The sequence below is a fragment of the Mobula hypostoma genome, chromosome 6, assembly GCF_963921235.1.
Source record: "Mobula hypostoma chromosome 6, sMobHyp1.1, whole genome shotgun sequence".
Classification (NCBI taxonomy): Eukaryota; Metazoa; Chordata; class Chondrichthyes; order Myliobatiformes; family Myliobatidae; genus Mobula; species Mobula hypostoma.
Window position 1 is genome coordinate 17,212,937 of NC_086102.1, and position 22,387 is coordinate 17,235,323.

Sequence of the window (22,387 nt, forward strand, 5' to 3'; positions counted from 1 at the left end):
TCCTCGTGGTGTTCTCCCAAAGCGTTCCCCTTCCCCTTCCCGCAAGGAAGCAGAGGTTTGAGACCAGCATTTTCTTTCTTCAAGATGAGCTGCCAACCACAGCTGATAAGCCCCATCAGCCCAAAGCTTCTAGTTTTAAGGCATCAGTAGCCCACCTTTGCTCCTTTTCCTGTGAGTAGAAATGCTTCTGCTGGGCTTGGTAGCTAAGTCACATGTGAGAAGGCCTGGAGCTGGACCTAGTTCTCAGAGGAAATTTGAGATGCACGCTATTAGGTAGTGGGAGCTTATCCCCACTACCTCCCCTCCGCCTATAACAACCTTGAGGAACGTCGCTGATATTTACCTCTGATGTTATACCAGATTAACTTAGTATCATCAGGTTGAAGAATGTCTGTCAGCTCTTGGGCTGTATTCCCTGGAGTTCAGGAGAATGAAAGTTATTTCCATGGTAGGGGATTCTAGGACAAGAGGGCATGACATCAGGATTGAAGGACGTCCATTTAGAACAGAGATGCGGAGAAATTACTTTAGTCAGGGTGGTAAATCTGTGGAATTTGTTGCCAGGAGCAGCTGTGGAGGCCAAGTCATTGGGTGTGTTTAAGGCAGAGATAGATAGGTTCTTGATTAGCCAGGGCATCAAAGGGTATGGGGAGAAGGCAGGGAGTGGGGATGACTGGAAGAATTGGATCAGCCCATGATTGAATGGTGGAGCAGACTTGATGGACCAAATAGCCTACTTCTGCTCCTGTATCTTATGGTCTTAATCTCTTTGTGTAGCCTCATTGTGATGAAAGTACTTTCTGTATTTCTGACAGTCCAGCAGCAATTCAACTTCAGAACAATACTTTGGCTACAGACTACTGAGGATGTTTTGAGTTCCCAAAATGCTCTGGTATTTTTGTACTACATTGTAAGACCATAAGACAGGAGCAGAATTAGGCCATTCAAACCACTGAGTCTGTTCCACTAATTATATTGCCCTCTTTACAAGCTTTTAGGTCACCTGCCATTACAGGAATATCATTCACTAGGTTTCTGGTAATCACAAATACCAATCAATACACCAAAACTGAATTTAAACCGATTCCACGTTGAAACCAGGAGAAAGCATGGGATTGTCCTTTACAGGGATAATGGAAATCAAATTTTAATACCAAACTAAAGGAATTGATATCAGAAATACATGAGATTCTGCAGATTCTGTAACACAAAATGCTGGAAGAATTCAGCAGGCCAGGCAGCATCTAGGGAAAGGGATAAAGATGGATATTTCGGTCCAAGACCTTTCATCCGATATCAGGAGAGCTGAGCTAAAGCTTAGTCAAATAGAGTATGTTTTAAACTGCAAAGCTAAGTTGCTGGGCTTCCATCTTCATGACACACCCACAACTCACTAGCCTTAACCCGCATGCCTGTAGAATGTGACAGGAAACCAAGGGTCCTGGAGGAAATCCACTCATGCAAATTTCTTGCAGACGGTGACAGCAATCAAGCCCTAGTCTTCCAGCTAATGCTGTAAAGCATTGTGCTGACCGCTACACTCCAGTCTCGTGGCACTCTATATGAGGGGTGATTGATAAGTTCGTGGCCTAAGGTAGAAGGCGTCAATTTTAGAAAACCTAGCACATTTATTTTTCCTACATTTACACACTTAGTCCAGCAGTCGTGGATCATACGAATCCCTTCTTTGTAGAAGTGGGCGTCTTGGACCTCCAGAAAGTGGTCCACAGCAGGGGTGATTGATAAGTTCGTGACCTAAGGTAGAATGAGGAGAAACCAAACTTTCTGCATTTTCACTGAATTGAACTGCATGTGCATGGAGCGAGAGCTGTATAACTCGTCTCCTTCTACCTTGGGCCACAAACTTATCAATCACCCCTGCTGCAGACCACCTGGAGGTCCAAAACGCTCTCGTTCATGCACGTGCAGTTCAACTCTTTGAGTGATTATGCAGAAAGTTTGAAGTTAATAACTCATCGCTGTCTATTTTAGGCCACAAACTTACCAACCACCCCTCCTGTGGACCACTTCTAAAAAGAAGGGATCTGTCTGCTCCACGACTGCTGGACTAAGTGTGTACATGTCGGAGGGGACTATGTTGAAAAATAAATGTACTAGGTTTTCTAAAATTGACTCCTACCTTAGGTCACAAACTTATCAATCACCCCTCGTATGAAGATGGAGCACAGGTGTGTTTTCTCCCCCACCCCACCCCACCCCACCCCACCCCACCCCGTATTGCTCCTAGGTGCTTTATTAGATACACCTATATACCTGCTTGTTAATGCAAATATCTAATCAGCCAATCGTGTGGCAGCAATTCAAACATAGTTAAGAATTTAGTTGTCCACACCAAATATCAGAATGGGGAAGAAATGTGATCTAAGTGACTTTGACTGTGGAATGATTGTTGGTGGTAGGTGGAGTGGTTTGAGATCTCAGAAGCTGCTGATCTCCTAGGATTTTTCACACACAGCATGCTCTAGAGTTTACAGAGAATGGGTGGAAAACAAAAAAAACATCCAGAAAGTGGCAGTTCTGTGGGTGAAAATGCCTTGTTAATGAGAGAGTTCAGAGGAGAATGGCCAGACTGGTTTAAGCTGACAGGAAGGTGACAGTAACTCAGATAGTCACATGTTATAATGTTGGTGTGGAGAAGACCATCTCTGACCACACAATGTGTTAAACCCTGAAGTGGATGGGCTGCAGGTGCAGAAGACCACACCAGGTCCCACTCTTGTACCTATTAAAGTGACAACTGATTGTATTAGTTTAGTGGAATCCATTCCAGTTTCTGGTGCAAACCAATGTTGGCAGCAAGACTACTCAGTGCAATTTGATGACTAACTTCCAGTGTTCTGATCTCTAATGAGATGAGAGATCTGAAGTGATGGCAAAAGCTTGTGTGCGTGCACATTTCCTGAAGTTGTTTTGTTATTTGCCTTTGAATCTGTCCCACAGTGGACATGGGATGAATTGGAACAGGAACATTAAGACCATAATACATACAAGTGGGAAGAGAATTAGGCCATTCAGCCATTGAGTCTGCTCCGCCATTCCATCATAGTTGATTTATTATCCCTCTCAACCCCATTCTCCTGCTATCCTGTAAATTTTGATGCCCGGATTAATTCAGAACTTATCAACCACTGCTTTAAATATACCCAATGACTTTGCCTCCGCAACCTTCTGCGGCAGTGAATTCCACAGATTCCCAACCCTCTGGCTAATGAAATTCCTCCTCATCTCTGTTTTAGTGAACGTCCCTTTGTTCTGAGACTGTGCCCTCTAGTACTAGAATCTCCCACTATAGGAAACATCCTCTGCACATCCACTGTATCTAGGCCTTTCAATTTGACAGGTTTCATTGAGATCTCACCTTATACTTCTAAACTCCAACCAGTACAAGCCCATAAAACACTCCTCATACGTTAACCCTTCCATTTCCGGAATCATTCTAGTAAGCCTTCTCTGGACCCCCTCCCAGTGCCAGTACATCCTTTAGATAAGGTTCCCAAATAGGATCTGATGACATTAACAGCTAACACTGTCAGATATTATGCTGTATTAACTGAGCTGCAGTACATGTGCATTAACTGAGCTGCAATTTTGCTAATGGCATACCAGTTACAAGGAAGTGTGTGGTTTGAATTTTTTTTGGCACAATGCTGCTGCTTGTTTCCAACCAAGCTTTTAACAAACTACATATTTTTAGGGAAAAAACAGTACTTAAAGGAGGTAGTCTAAATTTAGATTCTGAGCCAAAGCGGAAAGTTCCATTCACCGTTTTGCCTGGGAGTGGATTTGCAATCTGGATACACAAATGATTTTTTGTTTTGTCTTCTCTTCAAACCATTGACCCAGCCATATATTCCTGCAGATCCCAGTTGGTAATGTAAGAAGAGGAGGGCACCACAGTAATGTAATAGTTAGCACAATGCTGTTACAACTCTGGGTGTTCAACTCTAGCGCTGTCTGTAAGGTATGTGGGTTTCCTCCCACATTCCAAAGATATACCTGTTGGTAGGTTAATTGGTCATTGTAAACTGTCCTGTGATTAGGCCAGTGTTAAGTAGGTGGGTTACTGAGCATCGTGGCTTGTTGGACTGGAAGGGCCTGTCCCATGCTATATCTCTAAATTTAAAAAAAACAAGTGTTATTTTTTCCCTGTAGGATGTGTTCTATAGTGGGGGAGTCTTTGACCACAGGGCACAGCCTCAGAACAAAGGAGTGGCCTTTTAGAATAGAGATGAGGAATTTCCTTATCCAGAATTCGTTGTCATAGGTGGCTGTGGAGCCCAAGTATTTGCATATATTTAAGGCAGAGGTTGATAGATTCCTGATTAGTCAGAGCATGAAGGGATATGCGGGGAGGGCAGGAGATGGGAGCCGAGAGGGAAAACGGATCAGCAATGATGAAATGGTGGAGCAGACTCAGTGGGCCAAATGGCCGATTTTTGCTCCTATATCTTATGGTCTTGTGTTTGTCATAGTAGGGAGGCATCTGGTCAGTGTGTTGATGTAATGCAGGATACAGGGTCAGAAGTGTGGCTTAATTGTTGCCAGTGAAGGCTAGGATTGGTTAAGTGAAGAAGTATTTAACTCCGTGAGTCTTGGATGTTGAGTTTTGAGACCTCCGTGATTGCTTATAAAATGAATGGGCAGAATAGACTGAATTGCAACTTGTATTTCTGTTACATTTTATATCTCTAAATAAAAAAAGCTTGCTAAATCAGTACTTCACTTTCAAGGTACAGCGTATTAATTTTTATTTATTAGAGATACAGTACTACCCTTCCAGTCCAGTGAGCTGCACTGCCCAGCAACCTACCTATTTAACACAGGACAACTTGCAATGACCAATTAACCTACCTAACTGGTAGGTCTTTGGGATGTGGGAGGAAACCTACTTGGTCGCAGGGAGAACATACGAACTCCTTATGGTCAGTCATTGGCACTGTGCTAACCACTACGCTACCAAGTGTAATGGCAGCAAACAAAGGTTTAATTTGAGTTGAGTTGGCCCCAATTATGGCATTCACACACTAGTTAATATCCCTTGCGAAAAGAAATGATCTAGAATTGACATGAATCTCTGATATTTACTGAAAATGTTCTGGCCATGAACTTCTTTTTTAAAAAAAAATATAGTGAGCATCAGAATATTGGGCCACTCTGACTCTGGCTACTTTTGTGTTGTATTTGTGCACCCCCTTTCCCAGTTAATCCACTACCTTCCTTGCGGTCCTTCCGCAGACTACCCAGAGCTCTTGCCCAGATCATAGCTTATGTTAACCCAGATATTTAACAAAATGCATTGTCTCCTTTCTCAACATTTCCCTTTTCAATAAAATTATCAACCTTGTGTTTGAATCCCATCGCATTCACTCCCCTTTAACTCTATAAACTTCTTGAGAGCTTTGTTCCTGCAATGCCACATCCCCATTAGGCTTACCCAAGCAACAATGCCTCGGGTCTCTTGACCTCTCGGGTTTAATATTCCCTCTAAAAGTTTTTTAAAACATTCTTTGAGACCTACTGCTTTGATCAAGATCTTAGTCATGAATCCCAATACAATTGATGTCAACTTTTGCCTGATAATGTAGTAGGTAGAATTACTTGTTTTAATAAACTTTATTGACACTTTTTGATTATTATCCTTAATAGTGTTTAAGTTAGATGAATTTAATTTTTTCCCCCTCCTGGAGATGTAGTACGCCATAATCCAGGAAGGAAACAGCACTTGTGTATGCGTCACATTGTTCTACTTTTGCCTTCGAGGTACTAAGACTTGATGCTGAGTATTGATACAAGATGCTAAATATTTTACCCTGAAAATACTTGAGTCATTGCCTTTTTAATGAACTTCTTTGACGTCACAGTCAGTGTTTTGGCCTCCGGCCTCACTTCCTCAATTTTCACCTTCGTCATGGTGCCGCTTTCATCAAAAGCCAAAGCCACCAGTTGAGCTTGGTAGTTGTTCCTATACGTTGGGTGTCGCTAGAGTCCCTGGCCGTGGGCCAGTCTCTCCACCCCCACAGAGGGGAATGCCAGCTAAATCTGCGCAAATGGAGTTCTGTCCTAGCCAAATCTTGAAGTATCTCTGATTTCTGTGTACTTCTGTATCAGACACATTTAGAACAATGGCACAGAATGATATTAAATGTATCTATCAATGCGAGCTTGGTCTCCCCTTTTCCCTATGAGATTTACATGGTCTTTTTGGAAGCCACCAGCAAAAACTGCGCGAAACATAGGCGGGAACAGGCAGGGCAGTAAGAAGGTTTAATCTCTATTTGAATAAGTCAGAGTAACACGCACACAATTGAGTCCTAATGAAGGATCTTGGCACAAAATGTCAATCTGTTTATTCTTCTCCGTGGATGCTGCCTGACCTGTTGAGTTCCTCTAACACTGTGTGTGTGTGTGTGTGTGTGTGTGTGTGTGTGTGTGACTGTCTCTCTCTCTTTCTCTCTCTCTTGCTCGCTCTCGCTCTCGCTCTCTTGATTTCCAGCATCTGCAGAATGATTGAGTCAGTCTTGCAATTGTGCCACACCTACTTAAGAACCTACTTCACCTTCAGATTTCTGTGAGGGGAATGGACCCCGTAATTTTAAAAGTAAAATTCAAGTTGCACAGTTTGCCACTAAGTACTTGCAGACTGACAGATCTTTGATTATCTCTTTCTGCAGGATGACTTTGAGACGTTATTCAGGGTCTATGACAAGAATGTGACTTTCCAGTTTTTTAAGAGCTTCAGGCGAGTTCGAATCAACTTCAGCAATCCTATTGCTGCAACAGAGGCCAGAATTCAACTTCATGAAACTGAATTTAATGGGAAGAAAATGAAACTGTACTTTGCACAGGTACTTGTTTCTGCAGTCATGATTTTTTAACAATGTAATTGATAAAATGCATCGGACGAACCTCCATTCTCTTGTGCTTTATTGAGGGCACTGTTCTAAATTAGAGGTGGAAAATGTATTTAGTTTGCGATTAAATTTCATTTGGGGGATAACTGAAATGGAGGTGCAGTTTTTGGATGCATTTGTTTTCCTGGTTGGGTGGTGGGGTAGAGATGTGTCTCTATCAAAGGGGGGTATAAGGCACTCTTTCCCTCCGCTAGCCTGCAGGTCACCCTTGGGCAAAATGAAGCACCCCGATCAGGGTCACATGAAGCCGTGGGAGCAGGTGGTAGATGGCTGTATAAGCAGCTGATGCCTATCACAAGTGCTGGTTATGCAACTGACACCAGGCAATCTCTGAAGAGTATTGATAATGACTAGGGTCACCCGTCTTGTAAAGACACTGCCCAGAAGGCGGCAATGGCAAATCACTTCTGTAGAAAACTTGCCAAGAGCAATCATGGTCAAAGATCATGATTGCCATGTCATATGACACAGCACTTAATGATGATAATGAGTTTTCCTAGAGTTGGTAGAGTTTAGAAGGATTTCTGAGACTCTTACAATGAATTTTAGACTTGCTAGAGTGGCTAACTGTTAATTACTGTCAAGTCAACACTAAAGCATGCTTATTGCAAACTATTTTCTGCACCATTACTCTTTGGTACATGTGTATCTTTAGCCTTGGGGAGTCATTTTGGGTGCAGAGCCAAGGAAGTTGTGGAATTAAAGAGAAATACAGTGAACCTCTTTGGACAAGTTATGAGGCACTTCAAGCAGAACTGCAGTGAAAGAGTAGTGAGGAAGATGGGTCAGAGTGAAGTGAATGGTAAATAGACATGAAAGGCATGGAGCCTGCAAGTAAATGGATAGATTTCCTGCCTAGTGATTGAACGTAATGACATTTGAAGCAGTAATGGATTATTCAGTATCAATGAATGTGCTACTTGGTTTTCTTTATTTTCATTCAAGGGATCTGGCCTTTGCAGGCTGAACCAGCATTTAATTGCCCATCACAAATTGCCCTAGAGAAAGTAGTTGGTGAGCTGCCTTCTTGAACTCTTTAATGCAGTCTCTGAGATGTGGGTAGACCCATATTGCTATCAGGGAGGTGGACCCAGTGACTGGTGAAGGATTGACAATGCACCGTGGACCCTGGTTATTTGGGCCATCGGTTAATCAGGACAGCCGGTTATTTGGTACAGCTCTTAACAAAAACGAATCACAAAAATAGCGAGGATTCCTTTTGTATATTTGGGACACTATGTTGCTTAATTAGGACAGGAGACTTTTGCCAAGCAGTTTCTAGTTGGCGTCAGTCATGTGCATTTGTGTGTTTGTGTTCAGAAAGCAGTGATTTTGTCACTGATAGATAGGAAGAAATGAGCAGTAAGACAATTCAGAAACTTGCTCATTGCTGTTTCAAGCATTCAGGCTCAGAGATGCCAGAAATGGCCAGGAGTGAAAATGAAACCACTTCAAGTCGGGAACTGCAAATAATTGAGGATTTGGAGGACGCAATCGTCAAAAGCATTGTGGTCCATTATCCATTACCTGTGCTGACTTTACACATTTATAGTCAATCAAAAGAACACAGCAGCATACACTGAATGAATTCCTCCATCAATAACTATTAGGAATTAATACAGTTTTATAGTACTATAGTAGTATTGGTTGTGTTATAATTTATGTATTTAAATGAAATACAGAACAATTTGTTACTCAGATAATAGGTTTTTTTAAATACCTTTTTAGCTATTTCCATGAAACATCAGCTAATAGGGCAGCTGTTTAGTTGGACCTAAATGCACTGGTTCCAATGTGTCCCAGTTAACCAGAATCCACTGTGTTTCTATTTTGACTTGGCAAACATTTCCATCTGAGGAAATGCCAGTATTATGGTTAACAGGGTCTTTTATACATCACATAAATGCCATCAAATCAATGTTACTGCTGTTTGCATCTTATTATGCAGACCAGACTGTCTGACAACCAACATGGCGATGGATAGAAATTTCAACCTAAACCTCTGTAATTAATAAACACCCACTTTACTTCACAGTTTATTTCTGGCATAGATATATCACTTTGATCCCTTGGGTACATTTTTCAATATATTAAGTTGGAGCTCTACACAATACTGTATAATTTCTTTTTATATATAAAGGCTGAATTTTTAAACAGGTAGTTTGTTTTTCAGATCCAGAACAAAGCTTTCAGTAAAGGTAGCCCACACCTAGCTCCACCTCATCCAGAAAAGCAGTTCCTCATTTCCCCACCAGCGTCCCCACCCGTTGGATGGAAGCAAGCAGAGGATGCCACTCCAGTTATAAACTATGACTTGTTATATGCAATTTCCAAACTGGGACCAGGTAATTCCAATGTAACCTTGTAGCGATTGTCAAAAATGAAGCTTCCTTCTCTCATTAAGTATTTTCTATTGTGATGTTCCAATTTAAAGATTTTCTACAATCGTGATGGTGTTTTAAATTGACTTGTAATAAGTTGGTGTACTGTATATATCAAATATTTCTATTTATAGTCTGAATTTGTTTACAAGTATTCACTTTGTGTAAAATGCAAATACAGGGCTTTTTCAATAGAGCCAGTTTCCTGTGTTTGTGCAAAGGGAAATTCTTTGTCACAGAGGAACATTCTTACAAAGTGAGATGGCTGGGCTAGATCATTAGTAATATTTGAGGGGCTAATTGATCCAGACAGGATACAGATGGTTCTGGTCTGGAAACAGTCAAGGGGAAATGGAGAGAGATTTATGAGTACCTTATAAGTAGAAAGGAGGTGAGTCGAGACTGATGGAATAAAAATTCATACTGCTGCTTGGATTATCTGATTTCACCCCCACCAACGGCAAACTCTGGAGCCCTCATCAGACCTGTCCCAAGTCTCTTCATAGTCATAGTCATACTTTATTGATCCTGAGGGAAATTGGAAATAGGGAAACTCTTCCCCTGTTTATTCACAGGAAGCATGATGTCCATTAGTGGCGGATGGAATCCAGCGTAGGGAAGTGTATGGTCATCCACTTTTGTAGAAGGAATAAAGGTGTAGACTATTTTCCAAACAGGGAGGAAATACAGAAATGAGGTGCAAAGGGAATTGAGAGTCTTGCACAGGGTTCCCTAAGGATTAACTTGCCGGTTGAGCCAGTGGCAAGGAAAGCAAGTGCAATGTTAACATTCCATTTCTGCAAGACTGAAATGTAAAAGCAAAGATATAAGGCATTGGTCAGGCTGCACTTGGGAGTATTGTGAGCCATTAGGCATTATTAAAACAGAAGTTGAAAGATTCTTGTTTAGTAAGGGTGCAAATGAGGTTGAGAGAGAGAGAGAATAAATTGGGCATGATCAAATGGTAGGGCAGACTTGAAGGGCTGAACAGCCTAATTTTGCTCCTTTGTCTTCTGGTCTTAATTTCCCAGGTGTAGATTAGAATACAAATGTATAAAGAATACTCAAAACTGCTGGACAAAGCTGAAATTACTTAGTACTATAACACAAGATGTGTAAAGACTGAAAAGGAGAGGAGGCAAGATCAGTTTAAGTTTAAAAATAGTTGATGACCACCAAACATTTTCAATTTTGGAACCTAAGTTTTACAAAGGGCAGGAGAGCAAAGTTCCAAGTTTTTTAATTCAAGCAGAATTTAATTCAAGTTAGACCTGTTACAACACATTGGGATATACTATATATATAATCTAAAATCAAGTTGAAAAGAAATAAGGCACTTTGTCTTTTAAGATGCACTCTTTTTGTGTTCCTTACAGGGGAGAAATATGAATTGCATGCCGGCACTGATACCACGCCAAGTGTTGTTGTTCATGTCTGTGAAAGCGACCCTGAGCTGGAGCAAGAACAGGAGGAGGAAGATGGGAAGAATCGACCCAAACCAAAAATCATTCAAACTAGACGGCCAGATTATACTGCCAGCCACTCGAAGTGAAATGTTGAACTTTATCCATTTCTTTGCATTTGGATTCCTCATACAGAGAATGACCACACTACTGAGTTATAATGGGGATACTGGACTGCAGTATAACTTGTGGAAAAGATAAAATTCCCAAATGCATAACTGTATGTGTGTTGATAGGCAGAAATATGGGAAATTTGTACTGTATCAATGCTTTTGCATTATTTTCTGCTGTAACCGTGTACTTTAAACTGCAAAGGTATTGAATGAGGACAGGTAGATCAGCTGAGTAAGCAGCAGTGGTAATGGCACACACGACAATGTAGCGCCAGCAGTTGGCACGGATCTTTTCTCGTTGTCTATCTTGTCATCTTGGTGTCTACCATGTTTTTGCTGTTATACTTTATTTGCATATTGTTGCAAAATTGTAGTTATTTGTGGTGTTTAGATTGGCCTGCTACAATATTTAAAATAGTCCCTTCTAGCAGAGCCCAGCGTGTGAATTGTGACATATTCAAGACTTAAGCAGGGAAACTGAATTGCAAACAGTAGCTGTTTCATAAGTTAATTCAACCACTTACCAGGATCAGTTGTTTTTTTTACTTTGAAACTTTTATCTGCTTCGTGACATACTGTAAGCATTCTCTTAAGCTGCATCACAATGATTATAAAGATAATTGGCAACAGTCTTGCTTGCACTTTATCTTTCTGCATATCTTCTGCAACGTAGCTACCTATACCCGTGGACTAATCATATGTCGTAAAACACATAATATTGTATGGCAATTTTTAGAAGTGCATTTATGTTTTCTAAATTAACTGACTCACCGTTTATTTCATTATTAATCAGGCATGACCAACTCCACTTCAGTTTATCCTTCTAATGTCAGAGTTAGATTTGGATACCAGTGGTATGTTCCTCTTTCTGGCTAGTTTACTTGTGCAGTGAGGGAGTGCACTGCAAAGTGTCATCACATCATGAAGAGCTGTTGATTATGAGAATAGTTATTGCACTTCATAATCCAGAATGAAGATCAACTCTCAGAGACAATTATTAGATAGAATGGTATGAAAATCAAGTCTGAATATAGTTTTGTTTGTGTCCAAATACTCCTGCTTATCAATTTGACTTTTGGAGTGGACATTTGTTTGTGAATAAAAGACACGTGGCTATATTGTCAAATCAATAATTGTGTATTCAGAAGTATAAGACGGTCATTTTGTTGATTGCAGGAGTAAAACGTAAGTTACAGTCTGATTCCATATAACTTTGCTTCCTGGCCTGAAATACTGGTTACTTGAGCTAAACGTAGATTATTTATGTTGATGTGAAAGTAACAAATTTCTGATTTATGATGTCTCGTCAGAGCGCAATCATCCTATGTAATATTAGAATATTTTGAGCTGTTTCTCTAGAAATGTAATATCAGTAAAATTAAATTATTATCTGTCTGCTGTACATATTGTTCATATTTGTACAGATTGGAATAATTGGGCAGATGGGATGTTTACAAATAAATACATTTGCTTTAAGTACAAAGTGTTTGTTTTGTTTTTATAAAATAGATTGAACTGTGTCAAACCGATTGCGAGTCCTCATCAGCATGCTAGTTAAGAAAGTATCCCACCTTTTTTTTTAAAACTTTGTGGAAGCAAAGTGGTGATATTTTAGGCCTGGGCTCTTCAAGTCCTGATAAATTATCTCAGCTTAAAACTATTCTTTATTCCTCTCCATGGACGCTGCCTGACCTGCTGCGTTCCTCCAGCATTTTGTGCATGTTGCTGTGGATTTCCGACATCTGCAGAATCTCTTGTTTTTTTTTTAACCTTTCCTTGCCCTGTTGTCAGTCAGCCAACAGAATGAAGGTACCCACAATGGTTGCATAAGTGTGTTAAATCTCTACATAGTCACAACTGAATTGTATTACTTTCCCTAACACCTGGATAGGTACATGGAGCTTAGTAAAATAGAGGGCTATGGGTAACCCTAGATAAATTCTAAAGTAAGGACATGTTTGGCACAACTTTGTGGGCCGAGCGACCTGTATTGTGCTGTAGGTTTTCTATGTTTTACCTTTTGTGCCACGTTTTTGTAAGATTTTAAACCGAAGTTGTATTTGACAACTGGCTGAGTTTTTGTTTTGCCTACAGGAAGCTCATCAATCTGAAAGCGTGCTTCGTAGTAGAGAGAGATAGGAAAGTGCTCTGCATAGTTATTGTAGCATCCGGTTTAAGATGGTGTGCTGAAGCCCAACAACTACTTATCAGCAGCAAACAAGACAAACAATATAGCTAAATACTTTATTAATAAACACTTTTTTACTGGTACCATTTATGGTAAACAATCACCGCAAACAACGGAGAGGCGAGTTTGAGTCGAGGGTCAAAGTGAGTGGGTGGGAGGCAGAATAGAGGTCAGTCCACCTCAACCAAGGTTTGATCAATTTAAGCACCAGGACCAGAGGCAAGGGTCAGGTCAGTTCTGCTCGCTGCTCCATGAAGTTTACTTGGCTCTGCATTGAACTACAGCCGAGGCTATGGCTATATTTCTATGGACTCGTTTTTGTTCTGAATGCTATCTGCTTACTTTTATTGTTTGCACAAATTTTTTCTCTCTCTGCATGTTGGGTGTTTGAAGGTCTTTTTTTTAAAGTGGGTCTTGGGTTTCTTCGTTTTGTGGCTGCCTGTAAGGAGACTACTCTCTAGATCGTATAATGTATACATACTTTGTACTTTGAACTTTGAAACACTTCACTGGCCAGTGAATCATCATCCATTTGTGCAATGGAATAAAGAGTTGACATTTTGGGCCAGTGCCCTTCATCAGGACTGGAAAGAAAGGGGGGAAGAAGCCAGAATAAGAAGTGGGGGGGGGCGGGGAGAAGAAAACCTTGAAGGTGATGGTAGTAAGTCTGGGTGAGAACACAGTCAAAGAATATTTTGTGAATTACTCTGCCAGACACTAACCTAGTTCACAAGTTTCAGATAATTTAACTGAGTGGGCTGTGAAATCTGAAGAAGTCAAACATTTCGGCTATGAATTGGATTAATCTGCACCTGTAACTGGGTTTGCCCAAGGAAATCTCTCTGCTTCCCTAAAGCAGCCGGTACACAGAATGTGGAGTTCTACCACAAAGCTGTGGGTGCCACAACAAAACCAATAGCAGAGCTGCTGCCTCACATCTCCAGCAACTTTGCTTCAATCCTGACCTCCTTTTCTTTTTCAATTTTTTATTAGTTTCATAATGATAAGCATAACATGGTCATGGTACAAAGTTATTGGGAATACATTGTTATAATTAGCATAAGTAATTATAAAGCCAGTTGACACTTAAATGATAAAACTCCCAATCATATAGGATACAGATGAACAATATAAACCAAAGAAAAATAAATTTAAAAATCATGAAAAAGGAAAAAGATTATAACCGCCCCCCCAAAAAAAACTCATCTTAACAGAATTAATTAACTAAAACAAAAAAAGACATGGGCTGTTATGAAACATCATAAAAAAAAGAGGAAACCTTCGTGTCAATGACTCTGTTCCTCTCAACCAATATTACAAAGAAATAAAATAAGTTTGGAAAAGGTCAAATTACATCATATGAAAATATTGAATAAATATAGGCCTCCAGGTCTTTTCAAATTTAATAGAGGGATCATAAACAACATTTCTAATTTTTTTCCAAATTTAAACACAGCATAGTTTGAGAGAACCAATGAAATGTGGTAGGAGGATTAATCTCTTTCCAATTCAGCAAAATAGATCTTCCAGCCATTAATGTAAGAAATGCAATCATCCGACGAGCTGAAGAGGTTAAATGATTTGATTCTATCATTGGTAACCCAAAAATAGCAGTAATTGGGTGAGGTTGTAAGTCAATATTCAAAACAGTTGAGATAATATCAAAAATATCTTTCCAATATTTTATCAACAAAGGACGTGACCAAAACATATGAGTTAAAGAAGCTATCTCAGAATGACATATATCACATATAGGATTTATATAAGAGTAATAATGAGATAATTTATCTTTGGACATATGAGCCCTGTGCACTACTATAAACTGTATCAACGCATGTTTAGCACATATAGAGGATGAATTTTTTCCCATTCTTCAATCGGTACAGTGATCTTAAGTTCTCTTTCCCAATCAGTCTTAATTTTATTAGATACATCGGGACATAAATTCATAATTGTATTATAAATAATTGCTATAACACCTTTCTGAAAAAGATTTAAATCTAAATTTTTTTTCCAGATCCTGACCTCCAGTGTTCCTTGTATGAAGTTTGCACCTTCTCACTGTGTCTGCACAGTCGTCTTCCCAAATCCCAAAAGACAAAAGGGATGATGAGATATTTGACCACCTGTAAATTGCCCATGTGTGAGTGAGTGACAGAATATTGGGGAGTTGATGGGAATGATCAGGGAATAAAGTGAGATGAGTGTAGACTGAGAAATGGATTGTGGATGTCATGAAGGGGAAATTCTGATCCTGGGATTTGCAATGAGAACGTGTAGGCAGCTTCAAGTCCCTGGGTGCCATCATATCTAAGGATCTATCTTGGGCCCAACATATTGATGCAATTGCAAAGAAGGCACACAGTGGCTATTTTTCATTACATTTGAGTTTGAGGAGATCTTGTACATCACTGAAGATGCCAGCAAAGTTATATAGATGGACCATGAAGAGCTTTCTGCCTGGTTTTATCACAGACATGGAGGGGTCACTCCAGAGGGTTGTAAACTCAGCCAGCTCCATGATGGCATTAGCCTTTCAACCAGAAAGGACATCTTCAAAGGGCAAAGCCTCAAGAAGGCTGCATCCATTATTAAAGACCCTCTCCACTCAGGGCATGCCCTCTTTTCATGTCTAGCCATCAGAGAGGAGGTAGAGGAGCCAGAAAGTGCACACTCAATGTTTCAGAAACAGCTTTTTCCCCCTCCTCTATCAGGTCTCTGAATGGTTCATGAAGCCTACCTCACTATTTCCTTCTCTATATGCACTATTCATTCATTCCTTCATTTATTTAAATACATTGTCTTATTGTAGTTTAGTCATGTATTGCACTGTACTGCTGTTGCAAAACAAGAAATTTCACTACCTATATCAGTGAGAATAAACCTGATTCTGGAAATTCTAACGTTACTTTTTCTCAGCGTCAGGGTGTCACGGGAGGGTAATGGTTAGCACAATGCTTTACAGTACAGGCGGCCCGGGATCAATTCCCGCCGCTGCCTGTAAAGACTTTGTACATTCTCCCCATGACTGCGTGGGTTTCCTCCGGGTGCTCCAATTTCTTCCCATATTCTAAAGACAAAGAGGTTGGTAGGTTAATTGGTCATTGTAAATTGTTCCGTGATTAGGCTAGGATTAAGTTGGGGTTTTATTGGACAGCATGGGTCAAGTGGCCAGAAGGGCTTATTCTGCACTGTATCACAATAAACAAATAAATATACTCAAATTTCTTATGCTGGTACGAGTGAAGTCAAGCATACCATATGAAAGTGACTTCAGCAAAGTACTAATGGTAAGAGCCCCTTCTGAGATGAAGTACTGCCATGAATTTTGTAGCACATCTAGCAATAAATTGTTGAGAATCCCTTTACTGTTTCATATCATTTGAATCAGCAAGGTCTTACAAGAAAAAGAACGCTCTGTGATTTCACCGCAATGGTAACATGACCTTTAGAACGGTTTCAAAACCAACCATGCATCTTCTACAATGTTAGCATTACAAAACAGAAATTAACCCTCCAAATGCAAAGCAAATGCATGGGTAAAATTGAGACAAGTTTTTCTTGTCTCATTGTCCTTGAGTGCCCTGTTCTGACAAAGTTTTTGTTTCTGCCTCCGCACAGATACTGCCTGGCCTGCTGAGTGTTTACGTTTGCTGTTTTTGTTTCAGATTTCCAACATCTGCAGTACTTTTTTATTGAGATCTTCTTTTCCCTGCTGACTATACTGAATGTGCTAATTTCTCCTTGAGATGCAGGCTTCAGGTGGGTTATAGATGTAAAAGGTGCCAGTATGTACTCACAATCTTGCCCAAATCAGCGTCTTTTGTATTCTAGATTTCACCCCAAGACTGTCAGCATACTGTTCAAGAAAAACTGGGTCCTTAAATTCCAGGATACTCTTCTGAAAAATATAATGTAGACACTGGACAGGAATCAGAAGCAGATAAGCAGACTTATTATTTATTTAGTAGACTACTAACTATAGACTCATGTGAGAGCAGATCCCTACAAAGCAGCAGCTGAATCTGGAGCTTTTCTGCAGGATATGAAAGATAGGAGGACAGTGCACATGCTCAATATGTCTATGTCAAAATTGTTGAGGTTGAAAGCTCCAAGGTCCTAAGAGTGAACCTCGCCAATTAGCCTGTCCTGGTCCAAGCACATAGATGCCACGACCAAGAAAACTCACCAAAGCCTCAACTTCCTCAGGATGCTAAAGATTTTTAACATGTCCCTGTGGATAATGCACCATAGAAAGCAACACAGCTTGGTATAGCAACTGCTCTACATGTGACTGCAAGAAACTGCAGCAAATTCTGGACACATTTCAGCAGATTACAGACATTAGCCTCCCATCTATGAACCCTGCTGACACTGCCCACTGCCTCAGTGGTGCGGGCAGCATAATCAAAGACCCCACCCACCCTTGACATGCTCCTTCTCCGCCTTCCATTAGGCAGACGATACAAAAGTCTGAAAGCACATACCATCAGGCTCAAGGACAGCGTCTACACCAGTGTAATTTATGTACTAAGTGGTTGCCTAATACTATTAGATGGAGACATGAGCTCACAATCTACCTCATTATGATCTTGCACTTTATTACTTACCTGCACTATGCTTCCTCGGTGGTTTTTTTCTATCTCATAGATGTAGACAGATTCTTCACTGCTGTTTCCATAACAATTCTTTTGACCAGTCAGAGTTGTTAGCCCCGAGCCGAACCCCCAAACCTGGAGGACCAGCGGGCAACTCTTAGTCTGGCCTCTACCCTTTGACCATTTGGCATGGGTGACCCTACCAAGAATCAGAGCACAAGGCCCTGACTCTAGCCAACATAGCTCTCCAGGTCACTGAGGCACAAAAGCCTCCAAACCCAACAACAAGGTTGTGGTCCTCTTGGAAGACACTTCCTCTGCAGTTCTTAGATTCTATTCTGCATTGTTATTGTTTTACCCTGTTCAAGCTCAAAATACTATGTAGTGATTTGCAGTGACTAGTGGGGTACCGCAAGGCTCAGTGCTGGGACCCCAGTTGTTTACAATATATATTAATGACTTAGATGAGGGAATTAAATGCAGCATCTCCAAGTTTGCGGATGACATGAAGCTGGGCGGCAGTGTTAGCTGTGAAGAGGATGCAGGGTGACTTGGATGGGTTGGGTGAGTGGGCAAATTCATGGCAGATGCAATTTAATGTGGATAAATGTGAGGTTATCCACTTTGGTGGCAAAAACAGGAAAACAGATTGTTATCTGAATGGTGGCTGATTAGGAAAAGGGGAGATGCAACGAGACCTGGGTGTCATTATACACCAGTCATTGAAAGTGGGCATGCAGGTACAGCAGACGGTGAAAAAGGCAAATGGTATGCTGGCATTCATAGCAAGAGGATTCGAGTACAGGAACAGGGTACTACTGCAATTGTACAAGGCCTTGGTGACACCACACCTGGAGTATTGTGTGCAGTTTTGGTCCCCTAATCTGAGGAAAGACATTCTTGCCATAGATGGAGTACAAAGAAAGTTCACCAGATTGATTCCTGGGATGGCAGGACTTTCATATGATGAAAGACTGGATCGACTAGGCTTATACTTGTTGGAATTTAGAAGATTGAGGGGGGATCTTATTGAAACGTATAAAATCCTAAAGGGATTGGACAGGCTAGATGCAGAAAGATTGTTCCCGATGTTGGGGAAGTCCAAAACGAGGGGTCACAGTTTCAGGATAAAGGGGAAGCCTTTTAGGACTGAGATGAGGAAAACCTTCTTCACACAGAGAGTGGTGAATCTGTGGAATTCTCTGCCACAGGAAACAGTTGAGGCCAGTTCATTGGCTATATTTAAGAGGGAGTTAGATATGGCCCTTGTGGCTAAAGGGATCAGGGGGTATGGAGAGAAGGCAGGTACAGGGTTCTGAGTTGGATGATCAGCTATGATCATACTGAATGGTGGTGCAGGCTCAAAGGGCCGAATGGCCTACTCCTGCACCTATTTTCTATGTTTCTATGATTTGTATGAACAATATGCAACACAGGCTTTATACTGTACATGTGACAAAGCAACAAGTCCCTACTATCATTGAGGAATGTTTATTATTCTCATGTACTGAGATACAATGAAAAACTTTGCATGCCATCCATACAGATAATTTCAAACCACAAGTATTGCAATAGGAAAGGCAATAGCAAAGTGCAGGAGATAGTGTTACAGTTACAGAATGTTTGATGATTTTCAGAATTATATCCAAATCTGAAGTTTTGTTTTGTGCAACACTCCTGGGGTGATGATATGTTGTCAAATGGGATTTGCCCCAAATGTCACTTCCCAGAACAAACAACTTTTTTTTTCACTAGACCTAGATAAAATAGCTTGGTATGGGTTCAATTACAACTGGGAGATACTATTGTAACACAATCATTCCGAGTTCCATTGTTGTAGCTAGTCCGTGCAAAAATCTTGTAAAGGGCAAAATTTAAAACATATACGTTACAAAGTATTCTTTTTAACATACTGAACTGTTTGTACATTCAGAAATAGTGTTGACAATATTGTCTTGAAAGGAGTGGAGTGTTCTGGTGCCTGACACACTTGCACTGATGATGAAGAGTCCTTACATAATTAAATTCATGCCACCGTTGATGTAGTGCTGGTGATTAATAAAAAGAGCGTGAACTGAGATAGAAAATAAAAAGCTGTTGAAAGCCATGCCCTGATCCGTTTAGATGACTTTGATTATGAGTCATGCACCGAGCCAAACTGAACTTTGTGATTTGCTTCAACACAATGGCCTTCATTCACATCGCCTTTCAGACTCGTATCACCACAAGCTGAGATTCTGACGATACTCTTATTTATTTTCCAATGTGAAAAAAGAGGACAGTGGACAGATTTCTTTGATTAGCACTGAGTGATCTTGTTGTCAGGTCTAATAAAAAATCCAAGTCACATTCGATCGATGTACAAGACCAATGCCAATAAATCCAGAGATAAACGAACATCAAAATAATATTTTATCATGTACTTTGCCATATAGCATCCACAAATACGCTGTCCTTGATCCGCTTACCAATTGCATAAGGTTTTCCCTGTCTCATTCCTGGGATAAGGTGTCGCATGCCCTACCCTTGGAACTTACTCCCAGACTGTACACCTCTTGTTGACCTACTTCCTTCATTCCTGTCACTGTCTGGATGCCCTCTGCTAGGCGGAGAGCTGGATGCAGCTGCTGTGAGCAGTCTTTGTCTGTCCAGCAGCAAAGGGGAACAGGGGGATCCATAGATCCGTCAAAGTTGCCACGCAAATTGCCAGGATAGTTAAGAAGGCACATGGTAAGTTCACCTTCATTAGTCAGAGGACTGTGTTATTTAGTTATTGATTGATTGATTGACGTGCAGTATGGAGTAGGCCCTTCTGGCCCTTCGAGTCGCGCCGCACAGCAATCCCCAGATCTACCTGATCACAGGACAATTTACAATGACCAGTTAACCTACCACTGTATTGCACTGAACAACAAACATCACGACATACAGTCTGGTGGGTACACTTGCACATCTACTCTTTAATGCAAGTATCTAATCAGCCAAGCATGTGTCAGAAACTCAATGCATAAGAACATGCAGACATGGTCAAGAGGATCAGTTGCTGTTCAGACTAAATATCAGCATGGGAAAGAAATGTGATCTAGGTGACTTTGACCGTGGAACAATTGTTGGTACCAGAGAGAGTGGTTTGAGTATCTCAGAAACTGCTGATCTTCTATGATTTTCATGCACAAATGTCTCTAGAGTTTACAGAGAATGGTGCAAAAAGCTAAAACCATTCAGTGAGCAGCTGCTCTATTGGAAAATAAAGCCTTGTTAATGAGAGAAGTCAGAGGAGAATGGCCAGACTGGTTCAAGCTGACAGAAAGGTGACAGTAACTCAAATAACAACACATTACAACAGTAGTGTGCAAAGCAGCATCTCTGAATGCACAACATGTTGAATCTTGAAGTGGATGGGCTACAACAGCAGAAGACCATGAACATATACTCAGTGGTTGCTGTTACATACTTCATGGATATCTTGTGATTGTCTTATGAGGATGATGTAATGGTCTTGAGGAGGTCACATGATGTAATTTTCCCGCTGATGTGAGGTCACATGACAACATGTTCACCATGGGTATAAAAGGAGACCCCTGGGGTGACGCAGTTTAGTTTTTAGTTAGATCGTCAGTCAAATAGTTTGCTATGCTGCTTATTAATCTCATGACGCAGTACAGTTTTAAAACGGAGTTTTACCTTCTATTGTAAGGTACAGAAGTGTTGGGCCGGCAGTTTCACCAATAGCTGCCAGATTTATTGATGTACCTTTTCAGTAACATTGGAGAGTGAAGACAGGAACCTGAAGGAGTCGTTCGACGGTTTTGGAGAAAATCGACCACTATTGAATTTGTTCAAGTAAGATTGATCTGCATGAGGTAACCTCTGCTAAAAGCAGCAGAAAAAGTTGTGCAGTATCTAGTCTACGAAGGAAAAAGGTCAATGCCTTTAAACTGTTTTAGTTCCGTCGTCGTGAATCCTGCGGATAAGGCAGTTTCTGGCTGGGATAGACAGTAATGTCGAGTCTTCGAGGAATTCTTTACTTCAGGAAAGTCTCTCCTAATTGACTGTGTAGACCTCTTGGACTTTCAAATTTACCATTCTAAGAACTGTGTTTGAAATTACCACTTTAAGACTGTTTTCGCATTTACCGCTTTAAGAACTAGTACTGAGTGGTGGTTTGTTAAATGGCCGCATAGCAGTTTACTTCCGGTTAAGATTTTCATTTGTTTCTTTTTCCTAATTTTGAGCAGAGTTGAATAAATGTTTATTTGTTTATAAAACCTGACTCATTTCTATATTCATTGTTGCCGGTCACATGACATAGCTTTATTAGGTACTTCCTGTACCCAATGATGTGGACACTGGGTGATAATAAACCTGATTCTGATCTTGAGAAATGATGAGAAAGGCTCATAATTTTGAGCAACCTATTGCAGGAAGAGTAATGCTTTAAATCCACATTCTGCAATATAACCCACAGGTGACCTTAACCTTCCCCTGGAATGAACGGATTGTCAGTGTGAAAAAGTAACAGGAAAATATTGAAATCTGCATGCTTGATAACCATCTGAATCAGGATCTCAGAATGACAAGGACAAGGTCAACCTTGATGGCAGTGAAGTGGACTGGGTTAGTACAAGTCAAGATAGTGTTTGACAGACTGCTGCCAGTCATCCCAATGACAGAACTATTTCTGATTATTCTGCAGATGTTCATCAGAACTG

At 40.6% G+C, this 22,387-nt stretch overlaps 1 protein-coding gene across 2 annotated transcripts in view; it reads left to right on the forward strand.

The window, feature by feature from the left end:
- Window positions 1-12,364, forward strand: part of LOC134347831 (calcipressin-1-like) — a 97,549-nt gene extending 85,185 nt beyond the window's left edge. For both annotated transcript variants that reach the window (XM_063050298.1, XM_063050299.1), the window contains exons 2-4: window positions 6,693-6,866; window positions 9,106-9,277; window positions 10,690-12,364. In XM_063050298.1, the coding sequence (XP_062906368.1) occupies window positions 6,693-6,866; window positions 9,106-9,277; window positions 10,690-10,865 (522 nt within the window). In that variant the 3' untranslated portion in view covers window positions 10,866-12,364. The remainder of the gene's footprint in view (window positions 1-6,692; window positions 6,867-9,105; window positions 9,278-10,689) is intronic.
- The last annotated feature ends 10,023 nt before the right edge of the window (window positions 12,365-22,387 follow it).